The sequence below is a fragment of the Beta vulgaris genome, chromosome 3 (assembly GCF_026745355.1).
Source record: "Beta vulgaris subsp. vulgaris cultivar EL10 chromosome 3, EL10.2, whole genome shotgun sequence".
Taxonomy (NCBI): domain Eukaryota; kingdom Viridiplantae; phylum Streptophyta; class Magnoliopsida; order Caryophyllales; family Amaranthaceae; genus Beta; species Beta vulgaris.
Window position 1 is genome coordinate 2,128,911 of NC_079204.1, and position 15,432 is coordinate 2,144,342.

Genomic DNA, 15,432 nt, shown 5'->3' on the forward strand with positions numbered 1-15,432 from the left:
ATTCTAGAGTAGGGTAGTTTTTTTTTTTTAAGACAATCAATTACCTTTTCAAAAATTATTGTAATTAAATGGATTGAACTATTTACCGAAAGAAATTAACCTAATCATTATTGAGTTAACTCTCTTTTTTATAATGGGATTATCATTGTCTAATTTTAATTTAAAAGTAGGCGGTCTCTTACAAGACAAACTCTTTAATGAGAACTCAAAAACATAATTTAACATCGATGTATTCTTGATTCGTTGTCTCCATACGAACTCCCGCTTTATAAGTATCATTCAATTTTAGATATTATCATTTTTTTTAACGAGGTTAAGCCTATGCATTGTCGTTTGATTCACCTCAAATTCTACTGGAATTTGGATTTTTTAAGAATTTCTTAAGAAGTAAAAAATAGGGTTGTTTCATATGCAGGAAATAGAAAATTCATGGGAAATAGAATTTCCTATAAGAAATTTTTATGTAATGTACGAATTAATCACCAACCCTCATTGTTGATTAGAAATTCTTGTGTTGTGTCAATTACAAAATAGGATAGTTATTTGATATGCAGGAAATAGAAAATTCCTGGGCGATAGAATTTCCTATGAAATGAAAATTTCCATATAATGTACGAATTAACCAACAGCCCTCGGTGCTGATTAGAAATTCTTGTGTCAATTACAAATCTCTATGTTCACCAGACACCCAAAGCCATTTCCTAGAAAATAGACAATGGAATTCACTTCCCATGAAATAAAACTTCCCGCAAAAATACGGTAACCAAATGAGGCTTAATAAATTTCGAGTCCATTGTTGACATGTCAAGCTAGTTCATTAAACAATATTATGGTGTTTTGAGATCAAATTAATGAAGCCCTTATTAGAGAGCGTACCCAAATCCTCAATTTAATACAAATTTATCATTTACTATGTTTTCTATTTTCTATTTTGCATACCTAAAATTTGAAGTTTTATGATACGAAACTGAACAACGTGGATATTACTTATTCATTCACTCCCCTAAGTCCCCATCACTAGATTAAGACTCATAAAAGCTATCCACGACAAATAAAAGAAAAACGCAATAAATTTGCAGTAATCTTGAGTTGCGTTGGTCGTTTTTGGTTTGTTGTTTGTGTTTTGGGGATTGACGAACTTAAGCTACACACAGGGGAGGATCTAGGGGGTGGTCTACCCGAGCCTCGGCCCACCTTATATAGAAATCCTAGATCCGCCACTGGCTACACATACCAGTTACCATGTTCATGCATTGATTAAAAAAAGAAAACTTCATTTGTTTGCAATACATAGGATAACATCACATCAACCTCTTTTATCTTAACACTAAGTAGAAATTTGTCAGTCTCACAGAGAGAATCAACGTAGCAGATATGCAATTACTTACATCTGAATATTTCCAAGGCTCCAACAACGACCAAATGGAACACATTGCAACATGGAGCACAAATACAAAAAGTTCACATACATTTTGCAAAAAAATCTTGCAACATCATAATATCAGGAAACGCGCGTAAAAACAGAAGAAGAACAACATTCCAATTGTTAGATTTGCCTGATTTATGCTCAAATTCCCAAACACTTGCTCAGCCATAAGAGCACTTTGCATAAAGCGAGGCATTATTCATCACAGGAGGTGACTTCATTGGGTAAAAAGCCTTGCAATGCAAAATTAAGTACAACCGTACAATTTAGCTCTTGCCGGGCTGCCATGACTGGTACCTGGTCCAGTCTCTTTGCCCTGGATTCAGAGCGTGGCCTTTGGAATGGTAAATATATTCATCACCCTCTCCAGAGAAGTTTTCCTTGTGCTTGATTCCATACCTGCTCGTGCTCAACGCTAGAAGCTGCCGTCAAGTTGTTACACTTTAGTCAGTTTATGGCCTTATCATACGTCAACTATACAAGATATGATATATATGTACTTCCACTTGACACACTAACCTCATCCCCGGTGCGATCAGTTATGTAATGCAGCCAACCATGCCATTCTGGTGGCACCTGAGAAGCATTATAACGATTTTTACTTGCATATTCTACCCACCTGTGTCTCCCTGCAAAAACCTCAACAGAAGAGAATTCAGGCTCCCATTACAAACATGAATCGCCACAACCATTCATTAATAGGTATCAAAATAAAAGTGCATGGATTTGCTATGATAATCACTTGAGATCAAAGTCTATCATAACACGGAATCATATTAGTTTAAGACTTCTGTTGGAATAAATGAGAAAACTCCTTATTTCACAAAGGAGAATAAACATCATTCAGTGCGAGTATTAAGAGGTAAACTGTAACACCCAAAAACTCAATTGAAACAACAATGTTCGATGGCACGACGGCAGAAAACATACAGCAAGAATAGACATTTGCTTTACTGACAAAGCTAGTAAAACCTTGTATTCAGATTATTCTCCTCAAGTTTATAATTAATTTGAAGCAATTAATCCAACATAATATAAACTCACATTATTCCTACTTGTATCTAATTAATCTTACCAAAATTAGTACCTAGCAACTGTGAAACATCGGCCACAAAGACATGTTGGCAAACAACCCACCTCGAAGAATTATGAGCACATGATATATATTTTTAAACCGATACCAGAACATCAAACGATAAGTCCGATAGTCAATGGCAAGTAGCGGAGGCAAACATGCAGGGAGGGAGAATGGCAGCAATTACAAGACATGAAAGACTAACCATACTGAAGCTCCAGATTTTCATAATACTTATTTCCATATTGATCGACACCCACAACCTTTGCTCCAATATTGTGAATTTTGGTTTGCCTGAAAAATGTTGAAGGATAATTAACATAAAACAGCGAGGTAGTTGTTATTGCTGCCATTTATATCACCAGGGTTACAAAAAATACATGAACAACACAGCTTATTGCATAACAGGCAGCACCATATAGGGGAGAGAGAGCTAAAAACTGATGCAAGGCAATATAGTGTGAGATTTATTGCAACAAAAACATTGCAAAGATAGTCTCAACAACATTAATTTCTGGGAGGCGATAGAGATATCATGAATTCATGGTTAGTAAACCACAACACAATAATAAACTAATTCACAACCAAAGAAGCAGGGAGACAAGCAGGAAGTATCATGCTCCCCACCACAAATAAAAGAAAATAATACGAACATGAACCCTTAATTTGGTGTCCTATAACCACAAGCAGGAAGAGTGGTTTTCCCATTTTCCTTTGTTTGATTTGTTCTGGTGAAAATTAGGTTTCCAAATTAGTGGAAGATATTTCTCCCAAGGTTGGAAAACATTTCCTTCTCAAATAAAGAAATGCCACATTGTCCTCCATCCCTCTTTCATTATTCTTCCGTTTTTCTCTAACTTTTCTATCAAGGAACTAAGCAAAAGAAAACTAATCTACATTTGTGTTTCCCTTGGAAATCATTATTTGAGGAAACTCAATTTCCCATTGAAAATATTTTCCATTTCCATCAAATGGAACTTGAAGCCAAATCCAAGCACCAAGCACTACACCCCATTCTCCTCATGATATAGGGGATCTAGTCCTCCAAAACATGAGAAACTCCACATAACTTCGACCAGCTCAAGGTGAAAAAACAGTTTGCTCAATCAACAAACCTCAGAAAAAGTTAATCCAAAAGATCTTTGTTCAAGATAAATGCGTAATATACAAGCAAAAACAATATCATTCCAAACTTCAGCGCAATACGAGGGAAAGATTTGAACACGGAGCCGCAATTCAGCAAAATATGAAGCTGAAGATTAATTTTCAAACAATACTAATCATACAAACTCATGTCATTAGCCCGAAAAATGCAAAATTTCAATCTATCCTCAAAATCAGCTAGACAGCTACCAAATACTTCAAATTGATTTGCACACACAAAACTTCTTCACATTTTACACTGCATTAAAACTACTTAATCATGCTACAACATTTATAACATAGAAATTAAATCACTTACAGGAGGTTTCCGTCCGGCAAACATCTCCTGAAAATATCAAATTCAGAAAAATCAGGGAAAATAACATAAAAATTTAAAAATTCAGCACAAAAAATAACTAGTTAATCTAAAAATTCAAAACAGCTCACTCATAATTTCAATTCATAAACAAAAGAAAACATCAGATCGAAAAACCCTAATTTTATTTCTTCAACAATTTCTCGAATTTCTTTGAATTGATTGATGAATCTTTGATGAGAATAAACATAAGAAACAAAAATGAATTAAAAGGAAAAATAAAATAAAAAACTTACAGATAACCTTCTTCTCTGAGCTCACGAAGGAAGTTTCCTAATCCCTTCTCCTTGATCGCTTTGAGGGTGTTCCTCACAATCGATGCCATTGATTTTCTCTCTCCTCTTCTACTTCTCTCTCAATCTCTCCTCGTTTTTGTTTTTCAATGTGTTTTGTTGTGAGCTATGGGCCTTGATATTAAGTTCGGAACATTATAGTTTTATGTGGGTCTGAATTATCAGGAGAATAGACCCAAAGATGTTTATGTGCATTTTGAAATTGGAGTGGTTTTTTAACCAAGCGACGGACTTGATGGCTCATAAGGGTTACGCTTGTATTATTTCTCTATATTCCTTTCTTCTTTATTGTATTGATTTTTTCCTTATTATTTGTGTGAATGTTTAAGTTGGCTCTCGGATTAGTGGAGTTTTTCCTTAATTTTTCTCTCCTTATCGAAAAAAAAAATTAGGATTGTTGATTTTTGTTTTTCTCGTGCATCGTGTATGATCAAACACATGTTTTAGTTTAATATATGTAATAAGCATCATTAATATCTAAAAGACTTGAAAGTAGTATATAGATAATAAGAATATTAGTTTTTAGATGAAATTGGTAACTTATGACTTGTTTTTTTCAACTTCTTTGCAAGGGCGATTTTTGGCCAATTTAATATGGGCAACGGCATAGAAACCTCTAAAATATGGGGCTCCAAACAAATAATTAGTTATTTTTGCAATGTTGGCACAAGAAACTGTTTTATGGTTTAGTGGTAATGTTAAGCTAGTGTTTAGCGCTATATATATATTTCGATTCTCTCTACATTTACTTTATGGTCACATTCTGCAAAGGTTGAACCCCAACCCTAAGGGCCCCGCCACCCCCACCACTAGGATACTACGGAGGAGGTAAGTCGCAGCATGTGCCTCAGCTGGGAGAGGAGAACATGGCCGCCGCTCACAGTAATCCAATCACAAGGATCGAACCTGGGACGTAGGGCATATTCTGCAAACCCACCATACCACTTCACCAGTTGAGCTATGCGTCGGGGTGATCTTCATGGTCACATTAACATACTTTTTTCCAGGATTCAATTATCCAACTGAAGTCCAATGGATGCTTTACAGTTGAGTTAGAGATTTAATTTTATGTAAAGTATTCTGAATTAGATATGCAAATTATACCAAGCAAATACAAACTTTTGTTTTTGGTATTCAAGTTACGAGCTCACCAACAATATACTCCCTCCGTTTCACTTTTAATCTACACACCTACACTTTTTACGCATGCCAATGCAAAACTTTGAGGACATATATCTTTAGTTTTGTATTTGTAAAAATTATAAAAAGTACATATTAATAAAATACATGTTATGATGAATCTAACAAGATCCCACATGACTATATTTTCATCCGCTTATAAAGCACAAATGATGGTCAAAGTGAAATTTGTGAATAGTGTGAAATGTCAAAGTGTGTAGATTAATATGAAACGGGGGGAGTAGTAATATAAGACGGCAGGTCGACAACGTTAGAGCCTGACCAAGGTGATTGTTTTTTTTTTCTTTCAATTTTTTCTCTTTGATGTATGTTTAAATATTTATATTCAAAGTGCTTTAGTTGTTTCTGCAGAATTACTATGCAATTTGAGAATACTATTTTTTTATGTATTAGTTTTTTTTTTTTGAAAAAAAAATTAATGTGCTTTGAAGTAAATGGGCCTAGTTTTCTATCAAATGCACAAGGCCCCTAATATATATAGACCGCCCCTGCTTCTTTGTAATGTTTTTCGGAAAAAATAAGAGTTTTTTTCGAAAAATAGGAGAAATTCATAATTGTGAGGAAAGGTAAGGAAACCCATCAAAAAGTGTCTCTAGTGAGATTTGATCTCTAAGGTTACAAAAATTATTAAAAGAGACGGTCTAATTTTAGTATAAAAGTAGACCTAATAACTAAATGGATTAAACTAGTCACCGAAAGAAATTAACCTAGTCATTATTGGGCTAATTCTCTTTTTAGTATTGGGCTTACAATTGCCTAATTTTAATTTAAAGTAGGCGGTCTCTTACAAGACAAACTCGGTAGGTTAAGAGATACAAATTTTACCATTAGACCAACTACTACTTGGTCAGCATAATATTTATTTTATTTTATTTTATTTTATTTTATTTTATTTTTGAGATGTTTTTTTAGTGTGTGAAGAGAGTCATAGGGCAAATAATGTGGACGGAATTTGATCCCAAGTTTTTTGGTACCATCTTTCAAGACTTTAACCAATTAAGTTATTTGACATCTACATTTTATTTTTAAAATGTACTCCCTCCGTCCCAATTTAGTTGCTACATTTTGACCGTCTGCACTATTCACATCATAAATTTGACTATCTTCTACTCCATATACATAAGAAAAAACATAGTCATATTGAATCTTGTTTGATTCGTCCCAATTTGTATTTTTCAAATATATAATTTTTATAATTTTTTCATATATGTAACTCAAGATATTGGTGTTTGAAATTACATCTCGTAAACCGTGATAAAGAAAATGTAACAACTAAATTGGTACAGAGAGGGAGTAAGTAGTATTAATTTATTTTATTTTCGAATGTAGATGGTGTCAACTTAATTGCACATGCTTAAAAACAAAGTTAATTGGGCACGGTCCCCCACCCCCCACCCAAGAAGGAAAAGAAAAGAAAAGAAACAGGAAGAACTTTCCTCAAATCTGATACGAGCAAGCAGATGAGTTGCTCGAAATAGCAATTGTCAAACATAAGCTACTCATACAAGTCTAGCAAGAACATCAAAGGAAAAAAAAGGCCAATGAAATGCTAATTGAATCCATTGTAGCCTTTATGGTAGAACTCATCGGTTCATTGATCATAGAAGAAGTAAAGTACTTATATAACGTCAAAGAACAGATCTGCAACTTAAAGATCAAGCTCAGATATCTACAAAGTTTTTTAAGACAGGTGAATGAAAGAGAGAAACAAGGAAATTGTAGTAACGATCTTCTGAAAACTCATATAGAAGAGATCACGAAACTCGTTCGAGATATCGAAATTGTAACTGATATTTATATGTTCGTTTTCTACCAAGAAAGTCTTCTAAAAAAGTGCATGTATAGGCCTTGTAATTTGGTTTATATTCATCGAGTAGGAATGAAGATTGATCAGATCCAAAGAAAAGTACAAGAAGCTGTTGGAATGTTGAATGATCTTGGAAATGCAGGAAGTATGAACGAGGAAGAGCAGAGTTCTTCTGGTATCAGATCTAGAATGTGACTATGTGAGAGCTGGAGAGTTTTTTTTTTGTTGAAATTTCACATCCGGTTTCTGAAATCCATTTTTGGATCCGACTAATCCAGATTCGAGCCGAGTCATGCCCCAATTGGGGGGAAAGCTCTTCCAACACACATTGTTGCGTTCCCAAGGCTCGAACCCGATACCTCTGGTTAAGGTAGAACAACTCCCCTACCAGTTGAACTAAGCATGTGTTGGTAGAGCTCAAGAGTTTAGGGTTCATTTTTTCTGCAAGATGTTCTTTGTGATCAAAGAAAATGAAAATAAATAAGAGAATTTCACTCATAGCTGGTTAAAGAAAAAAAAAACATTCAATTTACAAGATTGTAACTGAGATATATCTCCTCATGAATGCAAATCTATGGTACATAATTCACATTATAATTCTTTTCTGTTATCCTAAAGGGCCGAAAAGCGAAAATTACAACAAAAATACTAGATAACATTACATATGATTTCTATTTTTATAAGAATGAAATCAAGGGAAAGGAAGATTAGCATGAGCAATCTTCACCTTTGGCCATTTGCCCATTTGCTTAGATAATCCCCACATATCCACCTTAATATGGAGTACAAAACAACCCCATTCTGTTGTGTTGTATCTGATAATTATATTCCAAGTGATGTGAGATTTACAATTGGAGTATAGCCTAAATTGGATTATATTGAGTAAATTCCAAGGTGAACTTCCGGTGGCCAAAAGTTCGGATTACTCATGCTAATTTTTCTACCAAGACAAAGGCTTAAATAGCAGACAACTCAACTTCATGATTACAGGGACGATATGCAACAAAGGTGTGGTCATTTGAGAAGGATCCAGGATTAAAGCATGTAACTCCTCCATACTTGAATACCTTCTGCTCACTTCTATCCCCTAAAATTATCTGTTCAACGAAATATTATGAAAGCAACATGTGCGTTAATATTGAAATCACAACTCCTGTTTGTTACTAATTGCTTCTTTATTCTTCAAAAAACTAAAATTATGATCATAAACGATGCTAGAAGTAAAGAGCGAATGCAGTACCGTGTGAGGGGTTGGATAGAGATTGAGACAATGATCATGATTCCAGCTAACTGGTTGGATTGTGAGAGGAAGGGGACAGAGATGACTTTGGTGGACAAGGGTAGCAACCAACTGCAAAAGAGACTCAAGAATCATTGATGTGGATAAGCAGAAAATGACAGTGAAAGAAGACAACAAGAGCAAAGAGAACAATAAGCTCACATGAGCAAAAGGATCGCTGGTTTCAGCATCAGACGGGGAAATCAGGCATGAACGCCGCATTCTATACAAGAGGTCACGGCGAAAAATTACAATTTCTTGGGAGTAAAACTTTATCCTGTTCTCCGAAGCAGGAAACTAGTCAGAATAAGTTAAAATTCAGATGGCTAACCTAGCATTAAGACAAATATAGCATTGAACGCGATATGTAGATTGGGCGAAATTTTCACTCAACATGAACGCGACCAGAAGGGAAACCTGCCGCTTATATTTGTTTGATACCAATCTCCCGAATTGCTCTTAGATGGGTACCAAATGTAAGTGCATTTTGTAACAAAAAACAGCCTTTGAAGGTTTGTTCTTTTCACCTTATTTTCCGTCCTTATAAGAAAAACTAAGTTTAGATAAGTTCAAACAAGGACTAACAAGGTCTAATAAGTTAGTATAAGCAAAAATAAGATTTGACAAGTCAGAAATTAGTTCGCTCCAGTGACGATAAGTTCAGATAAAGTTCAAAAGAGCGTACCTTAAATTTGAAAAAGACTACTAATACCCAAAACTCTTATACCATTTTAGCACCAGTACCATTTGGTAAAGGTTTGTGTACCATTGATTTTTTTTCTTTTGAAAAAAACTCGACTTTCTTTTTTGCATTTGGTACCAATCTGAGGAGTACCGATACCAAATGATTTGTTCGACACCCCCCCCCCCCGGCATCAAACAGATGGATGCCTGTGATGCCTCCAAACAAAAATAGTGAAGTGTGGCGTTATACCTGCAAGGATTGCTCATGAATAAGGCATTTGGAATTTCCTTCTGAAGCTCTTCTGTTAAATACTTTGGAAGAGCACACCTTGGGAGAACAGATGAAGGGCCTGAAGATAAGACATATCAAAATTTAGATTGCAGAAGTGATATGTACAAGCAGGAACAAGATAGTACACAGAATCCACCTGCATCATCAGGGCTAGGAATAAACAGAAACCGACTTTGCTCTTGTATTCGCGGGTATTCTGCAATCATCCTCCCAAGCTTCCCAAACTGGGATCTGTATGCCAATCGCAGTGATTCAAACACTAATAGGATAAGGGATGACATAATGGCACGGGGATAAATTATTGACTCCTCACCTGAGATTTGCAAAAGAATGAAATGATAGATTACATGGGGAAGAACAGAAATTCCCCATGAAGATGAACAAAGAAGGAACCACCTCCACGGACTCATAACCTTCCAGAACTTCTTTCAGCTTTCCCATAGTCTACAAAGAGTGGATATCAAGCTTAATCCTTATTTAAGAGCGAAAAAAGGATATGAATAGAAGAGTGTAAGTTGTCTACTACCTCTTCGTCATCTAGCCATATGTCAGAAAGTACCACAAACATGTCATTAACTGCCTTTTTCTCCATATCCGCTAGTTTTCTCTGTTGAGGGTATCAAAGGTCAAAACAAATGAACCAGTTGGGGGAGTTGCAGTCTCTCAAGAAAATAGGTAATCCGAGAATTATAGACCAAAAAAAGATGATATAGAATACCGTCTCCTCACTCGTAAGAGTACCGCAACCAAAAAAATCCAATCCCGAAACAAATGATAGAGACTCTTCTCTGTTCTCTATGGGAGGGAAGCCACATGTATTGACCTGTATAAGTCCCAGGAGAACACATTCAGAAAATAGACTCAAAAAGGCATAAAGGAAGTACGAAACTAATAAGCAGAATGCAGGCATAATGTGCAATATAACAGAGCGGCAAAGCAGATTAAGGGACAGCATATAATCAAAAAATTTCAACCAAATTTCAGAAAGATGTCTTGTCAAACACAGCCTAGGAAATCTATCAGGTAGCACATCACAGAACTCTAGACTCAGGTCACACTCCTCTCGCAAATGTGGCTGCTTCCGGTCCACATATATTCCTATCATTTGGTTCCCGAGTTATAGCATCTGTCAGAGCTATAACAATGGTTCATGCAAAAGCAAGATGTTGTATATATTGATTCTGTAAGTAATGACGTTCGTTGTACACACATTGCCTTTTACTTGCATCCCAAGGCTAACAATTTATCATACAGGCTACAGCTGTAATATTCTTAGCTAATTCTAATTAGTTGCTTTTATAAAATAATGCCACAAGTCAAGTAACATTTCTTCGGCAGTTCAAGGATTTGCACAGTACACCTTCAAAATGATTCATGTTACATACACCGTTTGAAATGTAATAGTAGTAGCCCAAAACTCGTGCTTTTGATCAACAAATGAATAAATAGTGGAAGACCGAATGCTAGAGAAAGGGAGAGAGTACGAGGCAAGAAGACAAGATAGGAAATGTAATAGCAGGATTAGAACAAACCATGCACTAGCACCAAGTAAACCAGCATCAAGGTAGTAATTATAGTTTACCTTAAATACACCATTCGACAGCTTCTCACCTTCAGCTACAACTATTGTATTCTCGGTAAAGAAACCGGTGGTAATCTTGTAGTATATGTCAAGGAAACAAAGAATATGCAGTATATTATATTACAATTAAACTAGCTACTAAACGTGACACTCAGAAGTTAGCCAACTCAGCACTACACACAGTTCAACAGTAAAAAAACAGTTCTCAAAGCAGCAAGCCAATCTGAATCCTATTCCTACCCAAAGCAGGACTTAGTACTCTAGAGAGCCCTAATCAGTAATCACACAAACTTACAATATAATAATCAAAATTAATTGTGTTAGTATAAAAGAAAGCTTCTAGATAAGCAAAGACTACAGAAATTATTAGAATAAAAGAGCAATACTGAGTAAAACAGGTTAGTCTTATGGCAAGGATATTGCGGTAGATAAATCAACTTCCACTGAGGCAGTAAGATCTTCGAGATAGAAATGCCCATCTTCCAGCTGTGATATTACACCCATTATCCACCTCTTCCCTGTTTGCCAATTAAGGTTCTGAATGGGAACTATCTGCATCACACAGTACCATGGAACAATCAATGAAACACACAGGAGGGACAAGAAAGAAAGGGGGGGAGAAGGGGCACTAAGATGAAGGCCGTAGTTCCTACTAGAGGGGAGGGCTTAAAGAAATCATGTCAATGGAACTCAATCAGGGAGATGATGACATACCTCACAGCATCCGTAGTTTGATGATTCGGTTTCAAATGCAGGTTTTGAGAAATGTGGATGGCGCGAAAGTCTTTGCGCCAATTGCTCAAATCTATCTCTATACAAAGCTGCCTTTGCAGGCGCATTACCATGAATAGGAAGTGCCACTGTACACCTGAGTACCAAAAAATGCAGCCATTAATAGCACCGCAAGTTTTTTATCACAAACTATTCAAATTTGTCATAACACCCCCATCAAATCCATGTCATCTATATATTTCCAATGCCAATATAAATTTAGCTTAAAAAATCCATTGTCAGCATGATCACATATATGACATATTGCATAATTCTGCCCTCTCTGTGAGCAAAGACAACTTCAATTCAATTATTCAAACATGACCATATAATGCCATTCTCTATACTCCCTAGCCGCTGATATTAAGCCACATTTGACTTTCATGATTAAACCTTGCTAACATCGGCCATTAATTTTTCTATACAATAGTCTAACCAAAATTTTCTTAGAATATATATAGAAATGTTACTATGTTCGTACGATATTTTGACATACATTAATATAAAAATGACAAACTTTTGGTAGATTTGTTGAAATTGAACTACAAAATTCATTAGTGGCTATACATAGGAATTATTTCTACTTTTCTATGTCCTCAAGGTAAGAACATATAATCTTGATACCTTTTACTTTGAAAAAATGAGATAAGACATTTGTCTATAATATGAAATGCAAAAGACTAACATTTCTGCACATAATAATTGCTCACTTCCACTTTCCAACTCACAATTTTTCTTAGAAAAAGTAAAAAGTTCATCACATCATATTCTGGAACGACATGAATTCAAACCAAAACAAAATGATAAAAAAAAGGAAAAACAATTACTCATAGAAAATCTTCCGAATTGGATCATAACGAAGTTTAGGAATAACGAAAGCGTCGATAATACGCAAATGAGAATTGGAAGCAGAAACTTCATCAACATCAAGCATAGTAGAAATCACTCGATTCAACGTTTCCTTGTCCAAATTCGACGATTTCACTGCCAAAATACACAAAAATAAAATAAAATAAAATAAAAAAATTACAGAAATTGTTCAAAATACTAAAAAAATTGAAGAGAGAGAGAAAATTACGAGGCTCTTGATCGAGAAGGTCGAGAAGAAGATCCAAAGCTTCATGAGGATCATCAAATTCATGGCGATTAACGAAAGAAAGCACCTCTTGAAGTGCAGCAGCTTGAAGAGTATAGCGCCGAAGCTTGAACTGCTTGCTCACTTCTTGTCTCGTAATCGCGCCCATTTTCTCTCTCTATAATTCTATGGTGTGTGAATTTTAGTCTGGATTTGAGAACTGTGCACCAAAAGCTTTTTCTGCTAGTTTGGTGGTTTGACTGGTTTCTCTCGCGGATAGTATTTGGGATGTTGAAAGGCGGAAAAGAAAGAGGGGAAGAGAGTAATAAAGCGCGAAAAAAAGGGTTCAAGGGTTTTGGATCTTCGTAATTTTCCCTTACCATGGGCGAGGAAAAATAGATGGTACCAATGAGTACCGGTCGGGTCAATAATCGACTCTCTCCGTAACAAAATAGATGTTACATTTTCAAAAACACATTTTTTCAGTCCAATTTTTGAAAATAAGAAAGAACGAAAAAATGGGATTAAGGTGATAGGAGAGAGATATATAGAGAGATTGTTGCTTAAAATGGTAGTGTAACATCTATTTTGTTACGAAGAAAGTAATTTTGATTGGGATCGGTTTTCGAGGAAATATAACACATGAGAGTCATCTTCGCATTTGCAAACTACCCATTATAAGGAGCAACCTCCACAAACGCAAACTACCGATTAGGTTAACTGGTTAACCAAAATTTATCCGTACAGAGTATGTTTGGCAAAACTAGTTCTTGTAGTAGTTGCTAGTTGTTGTACTAGTTGTAGCTGGTAGGGGTAGTTGCTAGTTGTCTATTAGTGACTGTTAGCGATTAGCGATTAAAGTAGTTGTTGAAATTTTAAAAGACATTTATTCAAATATGAAATGAATTACAATATGTTCGTTCAATAGTTAAATTCAATATTTATTTTTTCAAATAACTTACACTAAAAGGAGTATACAATTATTTAACTACTCAAAGAAACGTATAAATTTACGGTAATATTCAGCCCTCAAAAAATATATATATTACCTATTTTAACTAAAATACTTGTGGAGTGATGAGTATAAATTATTGTGAAATATTAGTTGTATCTTACTATCTTATACTCCATCTGTTTTTTTTTTTTTTTATCTTTCTCACTTTCCTGTGCACATCTCCCAATGTCCATCTTTGAACTTAAATATCTTTCATCATATATTAGTACAAATTATTACAATGGAATATTAATAATGTACTAAATGAGACGAATCGAACAAGAACCCACGTGACTATATTTTTTCTTATAAATTGAAAAAAATTGAGAATATTCTTTCTAAGTACGAATAATGTCAAGATTCTAAGTGAGACCGATATAAAAAAATGGAGTATTTAAAATAAATACTTAAATCACATCATTGTTACTATAAGGAAAAAAGAATGAATTGCCATAAAATAAAACCATGAATAGACCGTATAAGGAAAAAGCGATAAAAAAAACATTGGTTAACAACTCTATCTTATACTATTATATAGGTGTTTATTTGCTATACCGCTACCTATAAATCTGATGTGAACCTGAAAACACCTTCCAAATAGTTGGATGATGATTTTAAACTCAAGAACAAGAACACTCACAAAAACACTTTGTAACTCACGGAATTAGGAATTAGGATAATGACCAATTCACAAGACAAACTCAATGATTTGGGATCTTAGGCCAAAGACAAGACTCGCTCAATCTTCGCTAATCTTATCACTCAAGAGACACTCAAAGTAATAAAGGCTAGTTTCAAACTTGAGACAAACTCAAAACACAAAGGTTTTTTATATCACTCAAAATCCGACTTCCATTGAACAGATCTCCGTAAATAGGGTTAGGAACAGCAAAAGAAGCCAAAAGACTTCACAAAATTAGTTACAAAACCTTCCAAAGGAGTTACATTTTAGGAGCTAGATCCTTGATTCACGCCTCCTCTTAAAGCTTCAATCATTTTGCTGTTACAAGCTTTGTTAAATCAGCAAATGATAAACCTAAAACTAATGCTATACACACCTACTTGCCTTCGTGTCATAAGTAATCACTAGGCTTTATTTTAAGTTTGAAAAAAAGCAACAAAATAAATAGGAACCCAAACAAATGTTGGGCTTCCTTTACATCATTGCTTGCGAATGGGTTTCATGGCCAAAGACCCCCGTTGACGTTAAAGAACGATCTTTGATCAAAATCTCAAACGTTACTTGTTGTAACGTTCAGCAACCGTTACTTGTTGTAACGTTCAGCAACCGTTACCTATAATCTACTACAACCGATACCTGCTACTACAATCATTACCTTACCGAATACTCATAATTTTCTTAAATAACGTTTTGTCCAATCTAACCGCTATCTAAAACACTAGTGCCGAACACGATCATAATCATCCCCAAAAC

The 15,432-nt window shown here is 35.0% G+C and overlaps 2 protein-coding genes across 2 annotated transcripts; both read right to left on the reverse strand.

Annotated features, from left to right (window-relative positions):
- Positions 1 to 1,440: 1,440 nt before the first annotated feature.
- Positions 1,441 to 4,431, reverse strand: LOC104888020 (probable NADH dehydrogenase [ubiquinone] 1 alpha subcomplex subunit 12). Its single transcript, XM_010672829.4, has 5 exons — positions 4,257 to 4,431; positions 3,964 to 3,990; positions 2,707 to 2,795; positions 1,946 to 2,055; positions 1,441 to 1,848 (listed from the first exon to the last, which is right to left on the reverse strand). Exons 1-5 carry the CDS (start codon positions 4,343 to 4,345, stop codon positions 1,693 to 1,695), a joined length of 471 nt encoding a protein of 156 aa, XP_010671131.1. The 5' UTR covers positions 4,346 to 4,431; the 3' UTR covers positions 1,441 to 1,692.
- A 3,417-nt stretch (positions 4,432 to 7,848) lies between these two features.
- Positions 7,849 to 13,372, reverse strand: LOC104888021 (DNA polymerase epsilon subunit B). The gene is made up of 13 exons (XM_057393470.1): positions 13,007 to 13,372; positions 12,756 to 12,912; positions 11,872 to 12,025; positions 11,577 to 11,709; positions 11,158 to 11,234; positions 10,294 to 10,398; positions 10,102 to 10,182; positions 9,889 to 10,019; positions 9,712 to 9,806; positions 9,534 to 9,633; positions 8,762 to 8,876; positions 8,561 to 8,671; positions 7,849 to 8,417 (listed from the first exon to the last, which is right to left on the reverse strand). The coding sequence occupies exons 1-13, from the start codon at positions 13,170 to 13,172 to the stop codon at positions 8,277 to 8,279; spliced, it is 1,566 nt and encodes a 521-aa protein (XP_057249453.1). The 5' UTR covers positions 13,173 to 13,372; the 3' UTR covers positions 7,849 to 8,276.
- Positions 13,373 to 15,432: the final 2,060 nt, after the last annotated feature.